Genomic DNA, 27,138 nt, shown 5'->3' with positions numbered 1-27,138 from the left:
AATGCAGACAGCTAGACAGACCACTAGTCTGATCCACTGTGGCAGCCCTATTTACTTCTCTCCTCTATAAATAAAATACAATTTGTTTATAATGCAGTTGTACTGAACTGCTGTCATATCTGTAGTGCATTCCAGCACCTTTGAGCCATATGTTTGTGTGTAGTTTCACTGTGTGTCTGTGCCTTGGTAAATATTTTCCTAGGAAATTGCATTTAAACTGAATGTATTGTTTATTGTGTCTTGCAAGTTACTGCACCACTGGTTTTGGTGCATTAGAGTTCTGCTTGAAAAAGTGCTTTTGTGGAAGAAAGTGAACAGCCTGTAAAATAAAGTTGATAAAGTAGTAAGTTTCTGCACCTCAGTCATGCCATGAATCTGATTCCAGGAGAAGGCACAGTGTCACAGTGCTACCTATGAGAAGAAAAAGCTTGTGTGGGTCCCATGTTGCATTAAAGTGAACACTAGTGATCACATCCTCCAGCTATAAAGAAAGTTGCTGTATTTCAGATGAAATGCAACCGCCTGGACTCATAAACTAATGATGACATTGCTAAGAAGTTTGCAACATCTTTGAAATGTTGGCTGCAGGTAGCTGATATTTGCTGTGCTTCCATAAAGAAAATTGCTGATAAGTAAGCTGAAGAAAAGTTAATGTTTTTCTTTTTTTACTGGTTGATTGGTCTTAGCACAGCTGAGTTATTACATATTCAGTTTGTCAGTCCTGTAAACCCACCTCAAGGATTACTTGAGCTGCTTCTTTACCCCAGAGGTGGAATTTATCATGAATGTAATTTATGATAATAGTGGCAAAGCTATTCACTGCCAGTTTGACCCTGATTTGTTTTACTGAGATGTCTTTTATTGTTTCACCTTACATGGCTTCAGTAGGTGTTTTTAATAGATTTTGAAGGTACAAGTCTGATTTACACGGTATATTTATATGTATATAGATGTAGTTGTGTATAGATAAAACATATGTTTGGTTTCGTATATGTATTTTATAGTATTTTGGAATTCATCAGTACTTGCTTAAAATGAGCTGGGTGCTAGTTCTGTTTTGATTCTGCTGTGCATTAATTGATCAGTGAAAGCTGTATACTGGTCACCTTGTGTGTAACGACGTGAGACCAGCCAGAGTTTCTTCATCCTTAATGAAACTTCTTTTGATCTAGCCATACTCTGACATGGACAGGAGGTTGTCCATGTTCATAATGACTTCAGAACTATCAGAACTATTAGAAATAGAAAATGGAATTGCTTCTCTTTAAAAAAAAAAAAAAAAAAAAAAAGCCTTTGGCGATGGCCATATCAAATCTTTAAAAGGGGAAACTGCACCACCTGAATGCCCAGCTGTTTTAGAAACTAAATTCCTCCTTTTCTGTTCCTGCAACCCGGTATTTATGTTTGTTCTTTAACCCACTGTTACTTCATTTAATGCAGCCATTTTTCTCAGTCAGGAAGGTGAATGTAAGTGGTGCATCGATAGTAATAACTGGAAATAAACTACTGAAAATACCTCTATGGGACACACTTGAATCCAAATCCAGTTCTTAATATCTGTGAGTTTAAGTCCTTAAGAATGAACTTGGCATAAATTCTTAGGTTGCTTGAGACAAGAAACCTCAAATGTAGCATTAAATAACATTTTTTCTGAAGATGACAGTTCTCCAACCATTTGACCTCATCTTGTTTGTAAACCACTACCTCATTTGGAATGCATTGCTTAGAACCATCTGGTGCTTAATGAATTGATACATATTTTTTTCAGAGTACGTTTCTGTTATCTTTTTAAATTTTGATTCTTTCCAAAATTTTGATTCTTTCCAGTTTCAAGTCAGAAAGGATAGGACTTGATCTGTCTCAAGAATCACTTCCTGGTCTTCCGGGTAAAAAGCCTATATGCCATATTTTTCATAATTGGTCCCTTTCAAAGTCATGAGGCAATGACATTACTATACATTTGAAAGAAGTAAATAGGAAGTGTAAATCATCTTGTACTTACTGTCCAGCATTGCTTCCATTCCAAAAATCATTCTAAATTTAGGACAGTGTAGTCCTTCCTGACTAGCAGAAATTCATTAGTGTTGACATTTTCAGTCTTCTATACTTCTTCTGTTAACACGGATAGGAACAGTTCAGTATACATATCCCCACTGTGTGGTTTCACAGCAATAGCTCTTTCTACTTTGATAGCATAGGTCATTTCACTTCTGAAGGATTTTAGCATCTCCTTAACTTTTCACAGTTCCCATATTGACATAAGAATTAGTAGAAGACCTTGTTTGGATAGTCTTATTTACTAACATTTCATTTTTCTTTCTCATTGTTCAGATGCAATGTTAATTTGATAGCTGCATTTTAATTTGTAATAACTATAGTATATGGGATGCATTTTTTCATTGTTTTTTCATTTGTTTGTGTTGGGGGGGGGGGGGTATTGGGGTTTTGATTGGGGTTTTGCCTTCTTGTAAATCTGGTATTTGAAAACACAGAACTCAGAATATGCCACTGCAGCAGAAAAAAAACCAGAATTGTTCTCCCTCTGACTTACGTTCTCACAGTTCAAACTGCCTTTGAATATGGCTGACCTTCCCAGGTTCAGGGCTTCCAAAAAACGAATTGAAATATAGTATTTCAATGTTGGAAAAGTCCATGCTAAATCTATGTGAAGATGAGGCAAATGACACCAGTTAAACTACATTCTCTATCTCCAGACTTTCTGGGAATTGAGGGGAAGGAGGATAAAGAGAGTTATTCAGCAGCTGGGATGTTGGGAGGTGATCCCTTTTGTTCCACATGGTAATAAAACATAATCCTTTCCTGGTCACCTGGAGTAGAACTTCGAGTCAGGAAGCAGGTTAGAGGAATAAAGGAATAGAACAACTAAAATGGCTTCTGTATATGTTAATGCATAGTTAATTTTGTATTCAGCAAAACTAATTCTAGAACAAAGAAATACTATTAAGTATTTTATTGCTAAACAATGTTCCCTCCATGTTTTCATCTCTCTCCTCTATTGCAATTCTGTGTACATAACTTTAAAAAAAAAAGTCTGCTGGCAATGCTGTTCGATAAAATAGCCTATTGTAATTCTCTGTAATTCTGTTATCCACCCACTGATTTTAACAGCTATTCCATCCTAGCTTAATTATATATATCCAGTGTCCACATTTGAATAGAACGTCAGTCCATGTTCTTCTTTGGCTTAGAAGAAAAAGCTAGTTTCTGGGTGTCATAGCATATTTCATCTGGTCTCCAAATGAACATACATACGAAAACTTTCTCCTAACCCAGGTTTCTAAACTGTTTAGATTTCTAACCTGGAAGAGGTAAATTTAAAATACGGAGTTTTAGACCATCAGTCTAGGTAGCAGATAAATAGGAAAATGTCTTGCAGGCTACTCAAGCCATTTGAAAAATAACCCATAAAATTTAGTTGCAATGACTTGATATTTTTATGATTCCTTTTCATGGGTTAGCATTATTGTTTAATATAAAACATTAAGAAATAGAACACTGTATATAGTCTTGATGATATCTTAGACCAAAGTGTTGGGTTTTTTGCTGTTCAGAATTACTTACAAAAGGATTGTTTCAGATTGCCTGCTGTGGCATGACAGTAATTTTCTAAGTATATAATTTATTGATTTTCTGTCTTTCTTTCTCTTCACAGTATTAACTGCACTCATAAAATGCAAAACAGATTGGATCTACATCACCTTCACTCACTGTAGACATTAAAGCATTGCATTACATCTGTGCAGCTGTAGAACATCTTGAGAGGACAAGAGGCTTGGTATGGACGCCACTGTTTTGATTCCCAGGGGTGGAATCAAATCTGAAATGACAATCCCTAAAATCACTTAACTTTCCCATTATTGAAGGTTAGAAGCTGATCCAAGCTAGTGAAAGACCAGTTACACTGGTTGACCATGATAGATCCTGGGCTGCTATCAGGCTACAAACAAATTCTGTAAACACATTTGTCTCATCTCGTCATTCTGTTAGAAATTTTTCTTCATTAAAATAATATATAGTTGATGGATCTATGTAGTATTTTCTGTTCTCTCTCTACTGCCAGATCACTAACAAGATAAAACATCAAATGATTTCTTTCCCTCTTTGCTTTTATTTACATTTGACAAAAGTATAAAATGAGTACCTTGGCTGGTTGCTGTTTCTGCTTGCCAGTGCATACCCTCAGTTTGCACACTTACATAAACAATATTCTTTCTTCTCTTTCCTTTTCCCCTCCTTCCCATCTCTAAAGGGCTAGCGCTGAAATGATGCTTTAAAGCCAGTTATGGATTTGGACAGGACAGTATGGAAGGTAAAGTTCTCTCAAGTGTTGACTTAAGCTTGCAGTTAGCAAAATCATTGCTATTCTGACCTGGACAGGCTTTTAGTAGCATATCCTTCCACTCCTGCCAAATTAAGGTTGGTAGTATCTTTCAGGCTTCTCTTAACCCTCTTTAGGAACCGTAGCAGGCTCCTCTTCATTCACTGTGAACTTCAGCTCTAAGTTTCTTAGCTGTTAAGCACCTGGACACTGTGATTGTTCTACATGGTTCCTGGTTAATAGTGGTGCAAAAGTGAAGAAACTTTATTCCATCAGTGTCTCATTTAGAACATTTCCACAAAGGTATGATAAAAAAAGCTCAAGCAGATGAGTAGAGCATAACTCTACTAGTAAGTAGAGTACTATCAGTAGTCTAGTTATAGCAATCTTGAAATCAGAGCATTTACTCAAGTCCTCAGGTGGACCTTGCGGTCTCTTCTGAGCTTTCTGCAGCTGTGACAATATTACTTGCAAGACCCTGGATAGCTAGCAGTCCAGATCTGGAATGGCTGTGTAGGCTGCAGTCATTGCAGGAATCTGAAATATAGACACATTCTTCATTCAGTCAATCCAGAAAGAGCATGTAGCTTTCTTTTTTAGCTTTCGTTCCAGTAAATAGGTTAAACCCAGGGCTAAAATAAGTGGGATGTTACCCACTAGACTGATTTTTTTGTTTTTCTTTTTTTTTCTTCTTCTTAAAATGTACCTAGCAAATATAAAGAGCTGACATGGCTAATGAGAGCAGAGGAGGAAACTGATCTCAATTGTCAATAAAGCTTGTCTTGTTTTGTTGTTTGCTGATGAAGGTTTTGCAGCTGAACAGTTAGGATTATCATTTTTCCTCCTACATTCTTTATAATCAGTATGACCTTTTTAAAAGTATAATGTTATGATTCACAAGGTATTTTTTGTTATTGTTAGAAATAACTTGGAAGTGTCTGTTTAAGTCCCAGGGTATAGATATTTCTTAACTAGCAGCAGGAATATAATACACCGTTTCCTCATGTGAGAACTGAGATATATGAAACTTGGCTTTTTTTGGCCTTAAAAGTACAAGATTACAGATACGTAAAAAGAAATTGTATGCAGATGTAAATAAGATTCAAAAGCAATGAAGTGACAAACTAGCGTTAAATTAGAACGTGTTGTTACAGTATAAAATATTCATAATTACTAGAATTAATATTATAGGCTTCACTGCAAGTCAGGAAGACTCAAAAGTATGGGGTCATATTTTAAGAGGTTTATAGAGTGCTTATAATCCACTGTTTCTTTTTCTGTCTTGTGCTTTGGACAAAATACAAAATTAGATGGATTTATTATTATCTAAAAGTCTCTCTGTTTCTAAATAATATGCAATATTTGCCTGAATTTTTCTATTAGCAGCTGTTCGTGGCCACTATTGGTGTTAATGGCTATTAAAAGATTAATTTGTGTCAGAAGAAATTGCCTACCCCACATCAAAACAGGGGAAACTAGTGTAATCACTAGTCTTAATTTGAGATCACTTCTTACTCTGAAACCTGTGTCACTTTCCTGGGCAGAATCAGATTTTTACGAAGGTGAACATTGATCCATGACTTGAGAGTAGAGTGACTCTTAATGCTGTGTGATTGGTAAAAGCTAAATTAAGTGCAGAATATATACCACTTATATCACAACAGTTACCAGGCTTTGGTAACTCATGCTTCTTTTAAAGGTCATAAACTTTCCAGATTCAGGTGCAAAGACCTACAGAAGTATTTTATTTACTTTCAGAGAAGGTGAAGTCCATGGAAATCCTCCTGTCCAGGCTGAGCTAGGAGACTTCTAGATTTTTAAGGCTCGAATTTAAGTTGGGAAGTACATTATCCTTGAAAGATAAATTGAGCAATTGATGATCAGATTTAAGTTCAGGTTTCAAGTATTTCAAAGTTACAATTAAATTAATAAACCCAGTAAAGATAATACTTTCTATGAATGTTCTGTCTTTTGGATCACTTAGTCATCCTTTCTGGCTGATAATTTAAATATTGAAATTATCTAGAGAACATTCCATTCATGTGATATGGGCATTCATTAAGTTGTAAGAGGGAATTATCTTATAGGATTACAATCACAGAAATACTGTTTCTGTAATCTACTTAATAACTTGAGCTGTTTAATAAGGCTTTTGTGTGGCTATTTGAGAGGTCAGAAAACTTTCATCTGTTTGGTTCTTTTTAGCAGCAGTTTCCTCTTTTATTCAAAAGAGCTCCTAAACGAGGCTGTCAGCACAGCACCAATGTGAAAGGATGTGCAACAGTCACTTGGCAGGGAGGTGAGAGGGATGAAAAAGGAGGGGAAGAACGCATTCATCCTGTCGACCTTTATGATCAGCTGTTACGTTACAGTACTGATGGAAAGCCTTGGGCTAATGGTAGTCTAGGAACCGTAACTCTCTGGTAGTGGTGATTTTAACAAAACAAATATGCTCAGTAAGGAGAGGCAGCATATGGAAGTGTGAAGTGCCACCATCAGTTGGAACTTTATCAGTCTAAATATTTTGATTTTGAAATACCTAAGCTTCCCTAGTTAGAAGCCTAGAGTTCACTTAGTCCTTCATTACTATTGTGGTGTTGCTGGTGGGTCATTCTGGACACATCTGTTCCTTGTTGTGAACAGTTTCTGTGACAATTTTAGCGGAGGAAGAGATTTGCCTTCATGTCTTCAGTGCTGTGTTGCAGTAATGAACAACTGTTAATTTTTTTTAATGGCATAATTCTTTCTCCTAACAAAATTTATTGTTTAGACTGCTGAATCTGGCTAATATGTGGGAGTCACCTGAGCCTTGACAGCCTATGGGAAGCTTTCAGACTAGAGAAATTTGTAACTTCCTCTCTTGCCTTTTCCTTGGGGAAAAAAAACCGTTCTAGGCAGTTGAATTCCTGCCTGAATAAATGCCAGGTAAAGAACCTGAGCTTCCTGTGGTCATTTTCTTCTTTCTGAAGTGTTGTTTTCAGTGGTTAAGTACAGTTTGGAGGGTGGAGGAGGTGGCAGCTTTTGTGAAGTGCTCTCTAAAAGGAGTGACTAATCAGATACAAGCTACATGCAAGTTGATTTTTATTACTGACAGTAGCTGGTCAAAACAGATAGGAGAAATGTGCATGATTAGCAGAGAAAACATTCAGACATAAACGTAGTCACACCAGTCCTGAGTGACTGGGATGTTGCTAAAAGATTGCCCTTAAACGTATAGCTCCTAGGTTACCAGACCACGCTCTCCCTGAGGGCAGCTGCTGTTGCACAGCCAGTCAGTCTCAGGCCAGACATTGCATTTTTTGGTTTGCTTTGTTCAAACCATTGCTCTTGACTGACTCCATCCTGACCTTGAGCAGTTCTCACTCAGTCTTTTTCATTCTTACTCATGAACTACAACTTTATTTCAGCCTATGTGGTAACAGGAGATGGTGATTTCGAATATGCTTTTTAAATAGTCTTTTTGTAAAAACAGAGATTGAGTTTGTCGCAGATACAGAATTTTCAAAGTCACCTACCTGATTTAGTGGTGTGAATCTGTTGACAAATATGTTGTTCCATGCCTCCATTGTAGCACGTTAGTGCATTATGTTTCTCAATAATCATTAACACTAATCAGAAGATCAATCAGTAGTATTGACACAGAGACTATAAGCAGTACCTTTGTTTAGAAGAATCCTGCGTTTCATCTTCAGAGTATGTTGCTACCTGATTCTTCTACACACCCTAAAAGAAATGTCAATACTTTGGGGAATTGAAGTTGAAACAAAACAAAACAAAAAAATTGCATCTGGAGATGTGTAAACCCTTTGGATTGCCTTGACAGGGAAAATGTCAATTAGACTTTGTATTGGTTTTGGCTGGGATGGAGCTCTTTTTCTTCCTAGCAGCCAGTATAGTGCTGTATTTTAGATTTGTGACCAAAACTGTGTTGATAACATACCACCGTTTTAGGTGAGCAGTGCTTACACTGTGTCAAGACCTTGGTTTCTCATTCTGCCTGCTCCCAGCAAATAGGCTGGGAGGGGGGCACAACCAGGAAAGCTAACCCAAATTGACCAGGATGATACTCTATGCCATGTAACAGCATGCTGAGCAATAAGAACTGGGGGGGGAGCTGTTTTCCCAAGGTAGCCACTGCTCTGGGACTGACTGGGCATTGGGCTGCTGGTGGTGAGCAATTGTTTTTGCATTGCTTGTTTTTTGTTGTGGGTTTTTTTTTTTTCCCCCTTCACTTACTAAACTGTTTTTATCTCAATATTTGAGTCTTCTTACTTTTGCCCTCCTGATTCCCTTCCCTCATCCCACTGGGTGGGAGTAAGCAAGCAACTGGGTGGGAGCTTACCTGCTAACCAGAGTCAACCCATCACAGGCTTTTATTCAAAATAGGGTTTTTTTCATATTAAATATAACTCCTTATAGTAGTTACCATCTTTTTATCCTATATGAAATCTGTTTCCTCCTTCTGAATATTCCTTACAGAAAAATATTCTGATTTTGAATGGAATTCGATTGGATATTTCACCTTGTGATCATGAAGAAATGCAGGAAATACCAGATTTCACCTACTGGTAGAAATTGCTGAAAGGTTTCAACCAAAAAAAGGATACTTTTTCTTTACAGGATGACATCAATGTCAGTAAAAAATCCACATGGAAGTTATCCCATTTCCAGTGATTTTACCACTCAGCTGATCAAAAGCAGCAAAGCTTGCAAGCTTTTTTTTTTTTTTTACTCTAATGGCCCCTATGTTGTTTAATGTCACTATTTAAAATAAAAGGGTGCTAGCATCAGATAATTTTTCCATTTTCTTCTGACTGTGGTAAGAAAGCTTATCCTACTCAACTGTCCGTGCAAGAGATTTTTGTAGTCCCCTGCAGAATCATAAGAAGAGGTGGTTTTTTGCAATACATCTCTTTCTAAATCTAAGATTTTTGCAAGCCGCATTGAGAAATTTGGATACACCTTGCTTGTTAGAAGTAAAAATACTGAACTGTTGAACCCTTAAGGTGATTTTTTTTTAAAAAAAAAAAAACTCATCTTCTCCATTTCATTAAATTTTATTCCTTGTGCTCTGCAGAAGTCATTCTGTTCACATGCTGCTTTCAGGTTTTGGTCAGCTAATGGTCTGCTGTGTTTCATGCTACCTGATCTTCTTTAATTTGTGTGGTTCTGGTTATAATATGTTGAAATAGGTGAGTTAAACAGCAGAGATCATCCAGATGCATTTATTTGGTATGTTTGGAGATAATATTATTTGGCCAGCTAAAAGTGGGATTGGCTCTTTTCTTAGAGCAGTTTATGAAAAGAATTCAATCAAGATGATGTGTGCAAAGATACTCTGTCTTATGAAATCCCCAAAGCCACACATAGTTGGAGACTTGGAAAATATACTAGATAAGTATCACTGTATATTTACCTTGCTCTAAAACTTTTTTGAAAGCATCTGCTGATTCTTGTGATTTTCTTATATGTCCATCAGTTTTTGTTAAACAACATCTTCAGGAGTTTTCTTGGAACATTCAGACCAGATCATACTAAAATCTGTTTAGCCTAGTATTTTGTCTTTGATAGCAGTGATCTCCTTAATTTGTTATTTGCCAAACAAAATTACCAATTTGCAATGCTTTTGGGGAGATGGGAGAATACACATCCTAAAGTGAAGTTTTAAAGCATTTAAACAGGATAAAGCATGTTTGTCTGAAGGAGATCAAACAGCTGGCTTTAGCACAGTTCCTACCTGTAGCTAGATTGATTAAAATTAAAGTAAAATTAGATAATAATACGAGCATAATACGTGTTACTATTGTCAAACACTAACTGTAACTCAGGATTGAGACTTTCTGTGACTTGTTCTAGCTGTTGTGAGTCCAAAGCAATGTTACAGGAATCATCCAATTTCTGCTATGTTCAGAAACAGTTAGTTTTTCTGTGGGGCAAATCCCAGCTCTCATCCTTGAACGTGGAGAGGAGTTTTGCAGTGGAGCTGCTTGTACCCTAGTAGATTTAGGGGAGGTTTAGGGAAGCCTGTGTCAGGGGTGTTCATGTGCTGCAGAGTGTGGTTACTTGCAAGCTGTTGATCAGCACTGCCAGTGGAGATATTTAGCTGGAACAAGTACAAATTCCCACAGAGCAGCCCACACTGGAGGATTTCTTCCCCCTCAATTTCCTGCTGCTTGAGGCACATTACCTTCAGGTTTAGCATAACAAACGTTATCTCTGCCAGAGAGATAACCTGCCAGAAACAGAATGCTAAAATAGCAGCCTTTCACTGACAAAAAGACACAAAAGGACATTAGGTAAAAAAAAAAAAAAAAGTCTCTTTGTGACTGGAATGAGCTGTCATGCTGATAGATTTGATAAGGTTTTCTCCAGTCTATTAAAACTTTTTAAAGAAGTAGCGAATGAGTTTAGTATCAAGGAAGTACTGTGTATCTTCCCTGTGCATTAATTATGGGTAGGTGTTTTTCAGAACTTTTTATGAAAGACAAGATGGGGTGGATAAAAAAGATTTGACAATTCAAAAAGAAAAAAAAATTCCCCCGCCTGCCAAACCCAAACCACTTCTACTTTGAGGTACGCAAATGACTAGTAATTTTTATCAAGCCTGGAATTTGACAATTAATGCTTGACACTGACAACTAAGACAACATCCAATGTGAATAACCATGTTATGGCTAGGACTGAAGATTAAATGAGGTTTTCATGAGTTTGAATTCTATTTGCATGCATAGAGAAGGTTTGGTATTTAACAATTATTTGAACCAGGTAGTAGTTCTGTGCTGAAAACTTCAATTGCTAGTTAACTTGAAATACATTTTTTATCTTTGTAAGGCTCTTGAGCAAATCCTTCTGAAAGACTTTTGTAGACATACAGAGGGCAAGGAGTGCTGGCACCAGAGATTTGTTAAAAGCAAATTGTTCCCGACCAGCTTGTCTTCTGTGATGAAGTGACTGGCTCAGTGGATGAAGGGAGAGTAGCAGATGTCTTTTGGTTTTTTTCCCTTTACTTCAGCAAGGCATTCAACACTGTCTCCTCTAGCATTGTCATAGCAAAGCTGGGGAAATACAGACTGGATAGGTGGGCGACAAGGTGGGTGGATATGAAGGGTAATGGTCAGCAGTTCAAAGTCCAAATGGGAGGCAGTTACTCTTGGCATTCCTTTTAAGTCAGCACTAGGGCCCATGCTATTTAACATTAAGAGCCTGGATGACATGCTAAGAGAGACCTAAGAAATTAATTGTGGTTCTTTAAGGGAAAAATTTCACTTTATTATATTTCTGAAGTTCATTTAGAAATAGATGTATTATCTTTAAAAATTACAGAAATACTTGACCTGAAATTACTGTTTATCTTGAGCATTTTTCCCATGCTTAGGTAACTTGCCAGTAAGAGATTTGGAGCGTGCCATCACAACGTCAAAATATTAGCAAATTGGGGTTTTTTTCTTTGTAACTTTCTTTATAATTTAATCAAATTTTATGTATGTATATGGAGTCTAATATTAATCATTGGTTTGAAGGGTTAGAAAACTGCTATAACTGAGCAAAGAATTTGAAGCTGGTCTGTTATATAAGTCAAAAGGATCATCTTTAATTTTAGATGGACATTAAAAAGGTGATTTATTTTCAAAATTCTCTTTTGAAGCTACAGTCTGTCTTTGTCACCTCCATTATTAAGGAGTGATGAGATAAACTGGAAAGTAATCTTAATTCCTAGCTATAATTAGAAATACAGTCTTAAGGCTTCTTTCACTATTCTTTCAGAAAACCCAGAATTTATATTAATCCTTCCCCTATTAGTGTTTTTTATATTCGGCTTTTGTCAGTTTAAACTAAACTGGTTTTTTCAGTAAGACTTTTGAAGTAACTTTTGAAGAATAGAAATAATGCTTATTATATAGCTGCTTCCCTTCTTCCGATCACTTTCCCACTTACAAAAAGCATCTGTGATGCTCCCTTCTTTCACAAGGATATGTTCATTCTTAATTGTTCAGCACCTTCCTTTTCCCCTTGGAGTCCTTTAGGTTTTTTTATTGATATTTTAATTGTTCAGTGCTTTTGGTTCTTAAGTGATGAGTGCACAGGCAGTTAACAAAACACAAAATAGTGAAGGAGAAAAAAGCCGTTCTTTGTATTTACAATCAGTGTTTCCAAAATTCTGTTGAAATTCTAGTTGCACCAGCATATCTGAGTGTAAGTAGTATGTGTAGGCATATAGAATAATTATGTTGTGATAGAGGTGGTCTTGTTAATGAACTGATTGTCATTATGCTTTTAACCGTTATTCAGTGACACAGGTCCAGTTTTATGCAGTTGAATGGATACCATTAGTACCTGTTTTCTTTAAATAAAAAGGTTGTTCATGTGATAGAACTTCTGAATTATTGTTGCTAATTGCATTTATTTCCTTCTCAGAAGGAGGTAGTTGGTCAATGCTGTGTTAATGCATATACAAATAAAAAGTAAATGCTTGCATTTACAAATGAGTCACTGTAAAGTCTTATCACTAACATACAGATAAATCCCTGCACTGAACTGAAATACATTTGATATGGCTAATAGAGAATACCATGAACCTTTTATGAATGTGTGTTAAAACAAAACATGAAGACTAAATAATGGTATCTCTATAGACCAATGAGTTTCTTCAACATACAGACCGGTTTCCATGCGGATTGATGATAGTATCTCCATATCTTTCATGTACTGTTGGGTTAAGGATGTACTTCTCTCTTGTGCATGATAAAAGGCCTAAAGCAATGTCACCTGATTTCATGGGCTGCAAGACCCTCTGATATAGTTTGTGATCATAAGAACCAAAAATTTAAAAGTTGGTCTGAGAGGAGCTGCGGTGCTTCCTGCAAAGTGTTATTTCTTCAGTGTTTATGTCCATAAGCAAGTAGTACTTACAGGTTCACTGGTCTAAAACACTCACACGAGGGCTGCTGCCCTTCTGCTGTTTCTGCACCTTTGGGTCCCAGTAACATTATCTATAATTATACAAGTCACTAATTGAATTTTCTAAGGGGAGGGGGGAGTTTAATTCCGATAGTTTATATTTTGCTACAGCAAATTCAAAATAAGATGTCTATTTTGCTTAGCAAATTGGATTACCAGGTTGTGTAGCTATGGATTGATTTGGAAATGCATGTTCCTTTCCTCTGGGTAGACAACTTCAGATAAGATGACAAAAAGTATTATAGAAGAAAAAACTGGTTTAGAAGCAACCTTATTAAGCTACTTGTTTGAGTAACTGAAAATAAATCAGCAGTATGTTTCTTGCTTTTATATATAGCAAAATTAAACTGAAGAAACTCACTGAATTAAGCTTGATTTGTTTAGTTTCATACTGAAGTTGGCCTAAATATACATGTTCTGCTGATACTAGAAATTAATATTAACCTAATATTTTATATTAAACTCAGTATAAATACATATTTTCCCCATGTGATCTGGCAGTATTTACTCCATTTACTCAGTGAGTCTGCAAATACTGTTAGATAGTGAAAAGCTGTGTGCTTGCCCTTAATAGAGACTTCAAAAAAAGCTGTTTAGTAAAATGACAAAATATGTAAACTTTTCTATTTTCCTTTCATGTGTATTTGAAAGAGAAAAGTCTGTTAGGCTGGGATCTGTTCTACAGAGCTATAGAAAGATATAGGCACTCCAAAAATGGGTGGATCTCTGTATACCTTAGAAAAAGCAGCAACATAAGCATGTGACTTTCTGTTCAGTGAAGTCTGTAGCCATGCAAAATTTGAGATCACAGACCCCTGGAGTTCGACATCTTGGGAATAATGCAAGTGCTTTCCTACAAAAAACAATTCAGAACATCAGCTGACCCATACCCATATTTTGGTGGTGTTTATCTCATCTTGCAAGTGTTAGAAAATCTCTTTCCTGAGAAGAAGTATGTGAAAAGCTGTTGAAAGTCTTCCATTGAGGAGCTTGTGTTTCTCACCTGGTAGTGAGAAGTCCTGAAATTTCTCAAACTTTTCATAGAGAAAGAAGGGGGGGGGGGACAAACACCAAAAAACCACCCACCCACCACCAAAACAAGGTGGTTAAGAGCAGTTGTCAAGTCTTTGGTAAAAACTAAGCGAAGATGGAAAACGGCATTTCCAGACTCTAGGAAAGAGATGTTAACTGTCACATTTCTTTGAGTTTTTCTTGAGTGGCTCAGTGCAGGTGGTTGGCATGTTTACACCTAAGTGGGTACAGTTCAGGCAGTTTTGTTGTTCGGTCATGGAACAGATTTCTCTGGAGATCTTGAATCGTAGTAGTTGTGTCCTGAAGAACAGCTTAAAAAATTTGCAGGTTGTAGGGGATTTGTTCATAGGAATGATTCTCCAATACATCCAGTACAAGTGTTGCTATTCTTGCAGTGATACTAATATAAGGACAAGGCATAGTCAGTCATACCAGAAACCACCTACACATGCTCTAGATATACACCAGTGAATAGACTACTGACACATGGGTTTCTGTGTTGCTCATAGATTGGGGTGGGGTGTATTATTTTACTGATGTTCCATTGGAAAAGATTATCCAAAACTAGTTCTCCAAAACAACCTCAGAATAGCAGCTTCTGCAAGTCACTGCCCATAGAAAAATACAGCAGATCTTACCTGGAGAGAACATGATACTGTATTATCTAGAAAGAAAAACAATTATTATTACTGTGCCAAACTTCCAAGTTTTCTTCTCTGCTGAAAACAATGTGGAGAAATAGATACCGATCTTTGGCCACAAATCCTGGTATTTTCAGGAATATAGAAAATACAGAATGTTTTCATTCTGCAGTTTCCTATTGACACTGACAGAAGGTCAGCAATCTGTGTTAACTTCTACTCCTGAACACACGTTAAGACTTCAGAAGATGCTTAGTTTTATAAACCTCTCCATGTACCCTGCTTCCCTTGAATTCAGCAGAAGGTTTGTGATCTTGTAAAGCAACAACAGAGTTAATCCAGTGTTGAGAGCTTTTAAAACTCTTATCTTAGAAAAGTAGCACTGATTTATACAAGAGGTTAAAGCCTGTAGATCACACCACCAAAAAAGGGAAACTTATTTCCAGTGTGGTGTTGCCCAGTACGTGTGTTTATTGGAAAAGTTACCTGAACTGACACCAAAATAATCTCCTAAGAACTGGCTTTAAACGAGCAAATTATAAACAAAATAACAATTAACTGAAAAATCTTGAAGTGAGAAAGTGTACAATATTTAAAGTTGTTCGGTTTTATTATCAGACTCCTCAGTGTCTGAAGAGAGACCACTTGAAAAGATAGTTTCATTTCTGTCTCTGCAAATTCCAACTCACAGTATTCTCGGATATTCATCTCTTTAATGCCATTCGTTTTTTTCCTTCTGTAAATCCAGCCTTTTTGTTCCATGCAACAATAGACAAAACCAAACCTGTAGCTGTTCCACATGCTATACATCTGTTATTTTTTTTATTACTGATGTGAAAAATGTAACAATATTGGTATACAGGAGGCCAGGGTGCTCTTTGCTTGATATTTCTCATATTGACTCATCATGTGTGAGTCACTGTGTGTAGGTTCCTGGGTCCCTCCCCTGCCTCCACAGTTTGATACTAGTTGTGTTTTAGTTAAAAAATTCCCTTAAAATTTTATTAATCTGAAGAGTTCCTGCATGTGCAGCTTTGTACTGTTGATCCACAGGCTATGTGGGGCAACCTTCCGTTTCACTCTTCATTGTTTGTTTGCTGTTTCTAAGGAAAGGAGTATTATGTTAAAAATGAGTCTGAATGGGTCTTTTGTTCTTTTTCCTTATGAAACTAATAGCAAAACAACCCTCAAATTAATGTTCGGGTTTTATTTTTTTAACCTGGCAATACCTTTTACGTAGACACACTTTTCAGACTAACAATAAAGGCAGTAGGTTTGTGTTTATTTCCACTTGTCTTTGTATGTGAGAACAACAGAATTTGTTGTAACAGCAAATTTGCTGTAGTGCTCAGTTCAGCTTCGTGTCTTGAACTGGTTTCATACCTTTACCTGCATAATTAATTTAAAAGTGTTACTTACATATTTGGTTTTAATGCTGTGAAAAAAAGGCTCAATTTGATTACAATATTTGGGGCAATTTAGAAAACTGGCAGCAACAGCGAGCCTGGTAGTTAATACTCTGTCTGTATTGACTTTCTGGCTCTCACGGTGCCTTTGTATATGTCTAGACAGCAAACTGCTAGATAACAAAAACCCTGTAAGGTAGATTAAGTTTTAAAGCTTGTGGAAAACACCAAGGGACTACTGTATTGTGAAAAGCTGAATTTTTACTAGTCCTTTGGCTAAAAAGGTTAAAGGGATAGGGCAAAATATTTTTTTTTGTCCTACATGTATTTTAATACGTACCAGTTCATGCTGATAACATGCAGCTTCCTCTTCAGAGTTTTCAGTTTGTACTGTGGTTCATATTATAAACATTGATCAGCAACTCATTCCAGAAAGAGGATAATCCCTTCTGTTGAGAAGCAGTATAGAAAGGAGTACTGAAAAGATTGAACATTTGAAAGGGATGCAGTTCTGTTGAAACTTGAAGAAACTACTACGTTGTGTGCCAGAGAAGAAACAGAGAAACTGCTAAGTTGATTTGGATGGTAAAGGTTTTAGGAGATACTGAGCCTTGCTGGGACTTTAAATACTAAGGTTTAAATAAAGTATGTTGTCACATGAAACATGGCTGGTGCTCCATGTGGAGAAGGGTCAAAGTTAGATAGATCAGAGCAGCATAAAATAACTGTAGTAATAGTGTTTTGGGTGCATTTGTAAATGAAATATTATTATAATAATTATAATATAGAAAAAAATGGTGAATTCATACAGACATCTCCTGCAGAGTCAATTATTTATTCTCTAGGGAAACAGTGTAACTTCCAAAGAAGGTTTTTCTGTATTAACATGATAGTGCTGTGAAGAAGCTGTGTGCACTTGTGAACAGTTTAATTGATTTAGAAGAATAGCTTCCTGAAATGATGTATGAGCATAAGGCTTAAAAAATAATACATAGCTAAGTTATGTCCACGGCTTCTTTATATTCCCCAAGTATTATGTTGCAACACAGTACTTGTTTATAGATTGCTAATAATATGATTTGTGTGAGAAAACAGTAACTTACCCCATTATCCAAAATGCAACTAGATGATAAACTAGCAGGTAACACATCAGCTCTAGAACATTATAAATCAAAATAATTGTATTTAATACAAAGCATATATATATTTGGGTGTTCTAATAGTTTCTTTTGCTATTGCAGGAAACAGCATACTCCATTCAGCAGCAGACAGTGTGACAAGTGCAGTACAGAAGGCAAGTCAGGCTTTGAATGAGCGTGGTGAAAGGCTAGGTCGAGCAGAAGAGAAGACAGAGGAGCTGAAAAACAGTGCTCAGCAGTTTGCAGAAACTGCACACAAGGTAAGATTTTGGTGGTACAAGGCTCTGAGTAGGTCAGTCACACGTTCCTTTATTGTGAGGGGAGGAAGCCCTAGAAAGAATCGTAGTTGGTCACTGTTTACAAACAGCTTGCTGTTTTCCTTGATGCTCTTCCTCACTTGGCAGTTTTCTGGTTTATAACTTCAGTCCATAGGTTTGCTGCATTGCCACTTGAATTGAAACTACCTGTCTTCACCTTCCTGAAGCATATTTCAAATCCGTCTTCCCACTATTGCTTGGAACTATTCCCCATACTTTGTGCAGCAGTATAGTGAAATTGTTGTTAATCTCCTCTGATAAGCAGTCATAGGTCTGTGACTGTCTGTTTCTGAAGAGGTATCTTTTTATGTCTGGAAATGTTAGTTATGAGGATTTTGAGGAATTGTTCAGTCTCAGGAATGTATGGACATTCTCTATTCTTGGTGGAAGGTATTGATAGTACTATGCCTGTTGCTTCTGCATGTGCGTAATGGTGCTGAGCTTCCATCTCTGTGACAGAAATTCTAGGCATCGACAGCATTCAGTTTGGTGGTAGAAAGTTTTCTGCACATGAGCAACCATTTTAGCATGTAAGTGTGATAGATTTGCTGCTTAGGACATGCATTAGGCTTTGTCACGCTTATGCCAAACAGTGCCTGGCTACTGCATTAGCACTAGAAATCCTGGGTTGTTATCTTGCAGTTCTATACAAGCCTCTGTCTTATATAGTCTTTAAAATTCACAAACCAACTTATTTTAATTTTTAACGGGACAATCCTCTACTTTGTGGTCCATTTGGATTAGCATGGTTCAGCTTAGTGGCGTGAGTATGGTACGAGTCTGCTCTTGGACTCTTCATCTAAGGCCACCTTCTTCCTCCCTCCCCCAGTGATGATAACTACGCCAACTCAGAAAACCAACCTTATACAGCAGCTACCACCCCTTCTAGGGTAGGGGGCAACAGGTTTGGCGCTTTAGAGTAAAGCGTAGAGTGCTGCTTGGTAGGGAGTTCAGAAATGAAAAATGCCTCTGATAGTTGGGCCGCTATGAATCTTGATTAAGATTTGAATAGGTTTCATTAGTGTGTGTTGCCCTTTCATCTTCCACATGTGCAGAACAGCAGTTCCACAGATGAAGCCATGCTGTGAACAGAAACAAATCCTTTCAAACAGGTTGTGTTAGGAAAATCTTATTTTAAGAAACTCTCCAGATTAAAGTATGCGGTATTGTAATAAAAATACCATCCTTGATAGCCTATGCTGTACCATATTTAGAAATAAACGTTTACAAAATAATAATTCAAAACAAAAATTGGGGGGGGAAGCAGCAGGAACAGTGGAGAAGCTAAAAACATCCACAATACAATTTTTTTTATTATTAAATAAAAAATACAGGGAAATTCTCAATCAGAATTTTGTACATAGTCGTTTGAGTTTACATGTCTCTATGGCAGAAAGCCAGAACAGTTTCTGCAGGAAATGCCTAAGTGATGCAGAATAGAAAAGGGTAATCTCCAATTCAGACTGTGTGCTGGACTGAGATTTATGAAACCTTTCTGCCAGTCCAGTTCTACAGATTACCAGTCTTCCTTATGTGAGTGTGAAGGGCTGTGTGCTGTTGAAGCTATCCCAATTACCAGCTGCCTGAAACAGGAGTGTGACAGTCTTTCAGTGGATGATAGTTAAGGATTTGTAGTAAATGCTTGGGTTTTGTCTTTTTAACAAGAAAATAGCATCTTTGTGTTAGAAGAAAACAAAACATAGTTTAGTTCTTAGAGGACCATAAATGCTTATGATCTCAATGATCATAAGGATAACTTAGTAAAATGGGGTTTACAACGCTTTTTTCTTGCAATTTTTTCTGTACTGGTGCCCCAGGTCTTGAATTGTATCTTAGAGGTGCTGTAGTCCTGCAATTCCTTTACTCTTATCTCACACAAATGCAGCGGGCAGCCACCCAAGAATGTATTAGGTTAGAGACACGCTTTTTTATGGTGGTGTGCTTTAGTTTGCAAGAGAGTTTTGTTGGGGTTTTGGTGGAGCATTTAGGAATAAGTACAGTGTTGCTTATTGTTAATATTCCTCTGATTAAGTCTTTGAGGGGCAGCTGCTACTTGGACCTTAGATGTTCTTTGTACAGAAAAGAAAACATACTACTCCAGTGAAACCCGAAAAGCAAGGTCCAGCTGAGTGTTGCTCAAATGGCAAAACTAACTTTCTGGCAAAACAGTGACAGTGAAGAGAAAGGCACCAATTTCAACTTACTAGTGTTTGTGAACACTTTGTGCAGCAAAGCAGAGTTCCCATTTTGGTGGCTTTATAGTCACAGCAAAGGGAACAACTCTGCATATCTGTGTGCAAAGAAGTTATGAATTTCAGGCATCTTGTGGAGAATTTGTTTTGCAAGCTTTTCTCATCCAGACTAGCCACATTAGCTTGATATAGCTATGGTTACATGTGATCTCTCTTTAATTCATTTTTTTCTTTATTTTTCAGCTTGCCATGAAGCACAAATGCTGAGATACTGCCCAAAGTTGAAACCTTCCTGAGAAACTGGAAAGGCTACGTTCAGCAGTTCTTACAGGAGATCCAGACTTCTGTGTGCTTTTTTCTTCCAGTTCAGTGGAGATGCATTCTTTCAGTTTCTGTGCAGGAAAAAGTGTTGCATTTCTACCTTTTTTGACTTTTGTTCCTCTTTTGTAATATTGCTACACAGTCCTGCAGTACTTTCTACCTGTATTTCAGTTGTTACAGGAGTGAAAGCAAACAGGGGAACTGGACCAAATGACAAGTTGATCGGGATTAAAATAGTAATACTCTTTCCCATTTGTACAGAAAGTTATTTAACTGGTTATGGACGTATGTGTGGAAGTAAAATCCAAAGAAGGGGTATACTTTTCTTCATTTTATGTAGCATCAGCAGGATGTGAATGTTGGAATTAAACACCTGGGGTTGTAACTATTGTGGAGAATAGGCTGCTTTGTCCTGGGAAACAGAAAAACGTGTTTCTTCTACCCAGTGCAGGAAGTTTTGCATGTGCCATCACCAGCATTCAGAAGTGCATATCTGAATTTCATAGGGGAATCTGTTACCAGTGCTGCATTTTGAGTATTTCTGTTTTCCCTTCAGGATTGATTATTTGAATAGTATAATGAAACCTACAGAATGTATGCTTGAAGTTTCAAAATAGAGGGGGGAAAAAAGTAATTTTTACGTCTATACACACATAGCTGTGCCTCAAACATAGTCTAGAATTTAGCAATCTGGTATAAAATAACATTTCATTTTCTTTTAACCTGTGATTCTGTGGCTAAAGGTCTGTGTAAATGACAATGCAAAGGCCTGGGAAAATGAGAATGCATCATTTTCCAAGTCACCTCTTTTTCATAAATTCTATAGTAAGAATTTTTGGAACACTTCAGAAATTTGTCTGATTAGAATGACTTTTGTGTTAGCTAGTCGTCTGATTTTTAAAATAGAGGCTTTCAAAAAGCATGTCTTGGTACATAGAATCCTAACTCCTAGTTTGGGTCTCAGTTTTCAGTATATATTATCACTGCAAGGGTGGCTCCCTACTTCACTCTGTATTCACTATATGCAATATATGCACTGTATTCTCTTACAAAAATAAGTAGGTTACTCTTTTCCTTCACAGCTGTTTTCTTAACATTTTTAAGATGTTCTAATATGCTTCTAGAATGAAGAAAAAAAGAAAAAAAAAGATGCTGCTTTTTAAACAAAAGAACAACAAAAAAAACAAACAAAAAAAACGGTAATCTAGAAACAGAAATCCTAGCGGAAGTTTCAGCCTTCATCTTCTGAAGATGCCTGCTCTTCATTTCTGTCCTCATCTTACTGGAGAGACAGAAAGCTGGCATTATATGAATGTACTGTAGTTTTCATTTTCAATGTAGAATAAGATTTTTGCATTATTGATGACACTTTAAACAGTCTAAAATCCTCAGAGCAGTGCTTGTAAGAGAGATAAAAGCTTCTGTAGTAATTGAGAATATTTTAGTTACTGCAAGCTGAAGTAACTGAAAATCTCTTGGAAATACCCATTTTGTAAAAAGATGCTTGGTTTCAGGAAGACATGCTCATTTGAACTAAGGACACTGTCTAGTTAACTGATTGCATTCAAACTTTACATCTGTTTGGTTTTGGTTTTTTTTTACTGTAATTTAAACTGGTTTATATGAAGCTTTTTATTTATTTTCACACTGGGAATTGAGAGAAGGGGTAAATTTGTCATCTGTGTAGTACCATACGATCAGTTAGATCTATTTAGCGTCAGCTCTAACAGTTACTACATCCAACACCATCAACTGAAAAGGAATTTGGCCACATCTGTTATAAGTCAGAACAGGCTCATTAACAACATGAGTTCTGAACACTCCATTGAGCTACGTACAATTAATGCTTGCCCCGGAAATGCCAGTAGCTTTCTGAGCACTGCTGTAATGACTATGGGTATTTTCTGCAAATTAACCAGGAAAACGGTCTCTCATTAGAAATTAAACTCCTGCTAGAGACCAAATGTTAGGCTGTTTTTTAAAAATAGCTGCATTAGAAATTAGTCAGGGAGTACATTTTTGACCACATAGCTATCTTCTGTTGTCATCTTTTCCACTCTTACTTTTTTAACTATATTCTGCTGCTAACCTCACAAGTCTTTCTCTTGAGAGAAAGAAGGAATAGGTTTTGAACTGCTGCCATCTAGCTGGGCTTCTAAGCTTGTCAATAATTTAGAAGAAATGTCTAAACCCCAGAGGAGATAAACCTGAAAAGAAATAGTTGTTTAAATTCACATAACAAGACATGGTTTTCAGGTGTTTACATGAATATTGGCTGGACAGGACAAGGTCACAGTTGCACTGCTAAGTTCCAGACATTTTGTGAGTTGAACTGTTCTAAAACATTACTTTAGTCCCACAAACAGTTTTTCAGCATATTTTTTTTAATATTCTCCAGTTAAGTGTATTGTGTTATGTATCATAACTCAGGACTTCTATCCAACCATCAAAAGCCATTTACTATGGGAATTCTGAGTAACCTAGTGTTATTGAATGAAGGAAAAGCGGTTTGTCTGTGTGTTTACTTTGTTCTTCTTGTTCATTAACTACAAGATTTGGTAGTTTTTAGGGAAAAAAATATCAGAGGTGTATAAATGTCTATCCAAAGGTAAATCTTACAGCATTGCAATTTCCTTCTGGAACTTAGCTTGTAGTGTATACAACCTAGTATTATTAGATAGTCATGTACATAACATATACTATAATGCAGGTTAGTGTTTCATATGAAAGAATGTATTTGTAAATTGTAACAATATCAGTAGTTTCTTTATCTTTTTAAAGTTCTGCAAAGAATGAAAATAATGTATTGTTAGACTTGAGTGCTGTACTGCAAACTCTGTCTTAAAAGGCTACTTTTGTGTCTAGCAAAAGTTGTGCATTATGTGAAATATTAACAAAAATGTGCTCTCTAAAAAGTGATCTTAAAGGTAGGTAGGTTTTGCTATGATATGCCAGAATTGTAATACTTGCTGGTGTCTATTGTAACCAATTCCTTGAAAGTTCTCAAAGATGTAGAAATTATTTTGTGCCATTCTGGGGAAAAAAAATGGGACCTGCTCTCTTGAGTCATTACTGGAAGCCCTGATTTTGTCATTAAATACTGTAACTGTGATCAAAAGAAAATTGTCCTTGGATTATTTGAGTTACCTATTCAAAATATGATTTGTAAATGACATTTTTATATTTCACTCTAGGAGAATTTTATTTCACTCTAGCAAAACTGAATAAAAATTGGTTTCTGCTTTAACAATGAAAACTTTCTTTAGAAAGAATACTGCCATTGAAAAAGAAGTAATGGGAACTAGGTTAATGGATTTCATGACCAAGCAGATTCCAAACAATGGTTAACACAGGTTTAAATTAGCATCGTACCTAAAGGCTGTACAGGTAAAAAAGAACTTCTGTGTTAATTTACTTTCAATTTGCTATAAAATGCTTATTCTCAAATTGTTACTGTCTTCTTTTGGCCATCTAATTTTATTGACAAATTTTTATCAAAACAAAAGCAATTTTAATTGCTCTATGGGAATAAAACTATAAAGGTAGAATTCTACACAGAAGCAATCCCATATATTTGAATGAGGGCAACTCACAGAAGACTTGTATGGAATATGAACTGACTTTGCTGCCATCTCCTTTTTTCAGGCTTAAACGTGGTCCCTAAGATCCTAATCTCAAAAATGTCCTGTCGGCAAATATTGTCAGCTGATTACATTACTTTAGTTACTAGGTAAATTTTGTTAGAATGAATGTCATCCATCTGATGTTGAATGCCATACATGCCCACTGCCCAAACTGTATGAAACTTTTAGTAAAAGAAATAGATCTCTGGGGCATCAGAAGCAAACTTGCTCAGAACAGCATTTTGTTGTAGCTTACACATAACAATGGCAGTTCTTTTCCATTGTTATTGTACATTTATCCTGTAAGAGTAGAAAAAGAAAACGTTTTGTTCATTTTCTGAGGATTTTTTAGATCAATTTCACCATGTTGGCATTGTTTTTCTTGATCTTACAATTTTCACAATTCATCAGCCTAATCTACTGCTGTGTATGCTAAAGATGATGGGGTTTTGTTTGATATGTTTGAGTCATGGAAGAGACTCAAACATGAATGTTTACTGATTCAATATATTAGGATTTCCACGTAAAAGATATGCTAGTGTGTTGGAGAATATTGTTGCTGCCATACTCCTGAAGGCACAATATTTGACAGAAAATCAGACTAAGATGCCTGTCACCTTCAGCTGCAAGTCACAATATCAATGAACATATGCACTACTTCAAGTAGTGAGCAGACTAGTAGACCTGTCCGGTACTCACTAAGGATTGCAATGTCTCAGATTAAAAATTGCTTTAATTTGTTTCAAAATTAGTCCCTCATGGAAGTGGTCAGCTACCAGTGGGGTAATAACATGAACTTATATAAAAACTAATTTGTCCAATGATTCTGCAGCCTCAGCATCCATGTCATAGCACATCATTTCAGCTTGTTTTGTGCATCATCTGGAAGCATATATGGCATTATATATATATGTTTCAATTATACTTTTTTTATTTGAGTTGTTACTATCTTTTTGTCTGTTGTCACCTCATGCAATCCGAATTGTGATAACATTTTAATAGATAATGTGATGGTGGCTAGCTTTGGCAAGGGTTAACTACGGATTACAGGCAGAAAAGGTAATTTACTGTATATTTTCACAATGACTGAGCAACTCTAAACTGAGTGTAAACATACTGTTACGTGGAGGCATAGTAGTATGGCAGATCTTCAGTGTTAAGGCCAAGTATTCAGGGTATAAAAGGGTATAAAAGTAAGCTTGTTAGCTAGGGAAGTCAGATGGCTTTAGAAGTGTAGAGAATAGGCATCTACCGAAATTCTGATGGATATTTTAAACAATTTCACAGGTCTCTGGTAGCTAAAATGGTGATAACTTTTGCAGAGGAACTAAAGTTTGAGCCTGTATTGTGTTGAAATTCTGTTTCTGCTAAAGATGGGAGGACAGAGTTTTCTTATGTCTTAAGTGTTCTCTTCTGGATAGAACAGAAAGAAAATGTGATAAAAATAAACCAGAAAAATTTGATAGTGTTTCATACTATATCAAAAAGGAAGTCTTCAACATGTGCAACTAACATTAATCAACAAGCTGGTTTGCAGGCAAATCAGTGAGTTGGGTTTTCTTCGTATTTCAGAAAGAAGAGATAGAGTGAAGCATTCTTTGGATTAGCATGGTCAGAAAATAACAATTTCTACAAAAAGTACATTTACTTGTGGGAAGTAGTAAGATTTTAATGAGAATCCTTCTTTCCAAAACCTTTACCAGTTTTATTAAATACAGCATGTGGAAACATTTGATGGCAGCTGTGAGATCCCTAGCATTGTAGGTATGGTTGGCACTCTAATAAAAGGTATTTAGCTTTAATAATAGATTGCTACGTTCATTTGAGGCTTGTGAGAGCTTAGCTCAATTGGAAGCATCCCAATATTGGTCTTTAGGGATAAGGAGGTGTAAGCACTGTTCATGCTGCAAATCAACAGCAGCTAAATTCGGAGGTGAGGGTGGGCAAGGTGAGGGAAGGGTTGGAGACTTCTGGGTCACCATGTGGGCAAGACAGAAGAGGTGATGAAGTAACTGCCAAGAGAGCCCTGTGGGGATGCAGCTCCCAGGGAAGAGGACAGCAGTGGTGGAAGGGCTTGCAGTTAGTGTTTTCTCGCAAGTGGGCAGAGAACCATCTGCAATTCTAGCAGCAAGTTCTAGCAAAATTTCTTCAGGACGGTCCTGAGGGCTTTTAAACCTACCTATAGAGAAATGTGATTACCCTTGGGTTTTATCTTGCCTGTTCTTTTCTGTTGCTTCCCCATGTGCAGTTGTTCAGCATTTCAGACAAGCTGAAAACAGGTCTGTTAAGTCAGAGCCCTCAAACTGCATGACAGGTACTATTCTTCACTGAAGCCATGAACAATTGCAGAGCTGCCAGTGTCTGACTGAAATAATGGCTGTACATATAGGATCATCTGTAAGACAGATGGCTGAGAAAGGTACCATTTATCTGCCAGGCAAGGTTTCATAACTCTTAGCATCCGTTCATGAGGAAAGCATCATTAACTGTTAGCTATTGCTAATTGCCTCAACATAGTAGATGTTAGATGAAAATCCTTTTTTTCTGAAGTCTCTATTCTATATGGCAATCTCTGCAATGGCACTGAAAGAGGAAAAGTAGGTAGGAAGGAAGAAGTTATGTGTTCACATTCATTTGACTGGGTATGCTTCGTAGAATCCGTTCCTCTGTCTCTGTCTGGCACAGTAAACGAGCAAGGTTATTTATGGCTTCCGTTCCTACCCTGACTGTCTTTCCTAGTTCCCACTTTTGTACAGTCTTTCCATATTCAATATCATGTTTTTTCTCTTATTACTCACAAGTCCCTCATCCTAAGAGGTGGCTCCACAGCTAAACTCTCGGGATTTTTAAGGCCAACACGAAGTACATCTTTAGCCCTTGCCCTTTGGGGTTTCAACAGCTCCTGTTGCATTATTTATTGGCTACAGTTTGTTGCTGTTTGTAGATGAAGATGTAGACGTGCACTGCACATAAAATGAGGATAGGTCACATCGGCAAAGTTGCAGTGAAGGTGTTTCAGCATGACTGAAAGGATTTAGGATAAGATTTAATAGTCAGAAATTCATAGTGCTAGATCACCAACCTAGGCATTTCTTCCTTAACCTTGCTAAAGGTTTTTCTCCAAAGTCCATGCTGAAGCTGTAACAATACAAGGTATTTATCTTGAATGT

At 36.8% G+C, this 27,138-nt stretch overlaps 1 protein-coding gene across 1 annotated transcript in view; it reads left to right on the top strand.

The window, feature by feature from the left end:
- STXBP6 (syntaxin binding protein 6 (amisyn)) overlaps nt 1-20,955 on the top strand; it is a 92,990-nt gene extending 72,035 nt beyond the window's left edge. Inside the window, exons 6-7 of the mRNA XM_010574234.1 lie at nt 17,618-17,775; nt 20,268-20,955. Coding sequence (XP_010572536.1) covers nt 17,618-17,775; nt 20,268-20,291 — 182 coding nt within the window. The 3' untranslated portion in view covers nt 20,292-20,955. The remainder of the gene's footprint in view (nt 1-17,617; nt 17,776-20,267) is intronic.
- Nucleotides 20,956-27,138: the final 6,183 nt, after the last annotated feature.

The sequence above is a fragment of the Haliaeetus leucocephalus genome, unplaced genomic scaffold (assembly GCF_000737465.1).
Source record: "Haliaeetus leucocephalus isolate CR32 unplaced genomic scaffold, Haliaeetus_leucocephalus-4.0 Scaffold417, whole genome shotgun sequence".
Classification (NCBI taxonomy): domain Eukaryota; kingdom Metazoa; phylum Chordata; class Aves; order Accipitriformes; family Accipitridae; genus Haliaeetus; species Haliaeetus leucocephalus.
Note: the sequence above shows the minus strand (reverse complement) of the source record. Positions and strands in the feature narration are given on the sequence as shown.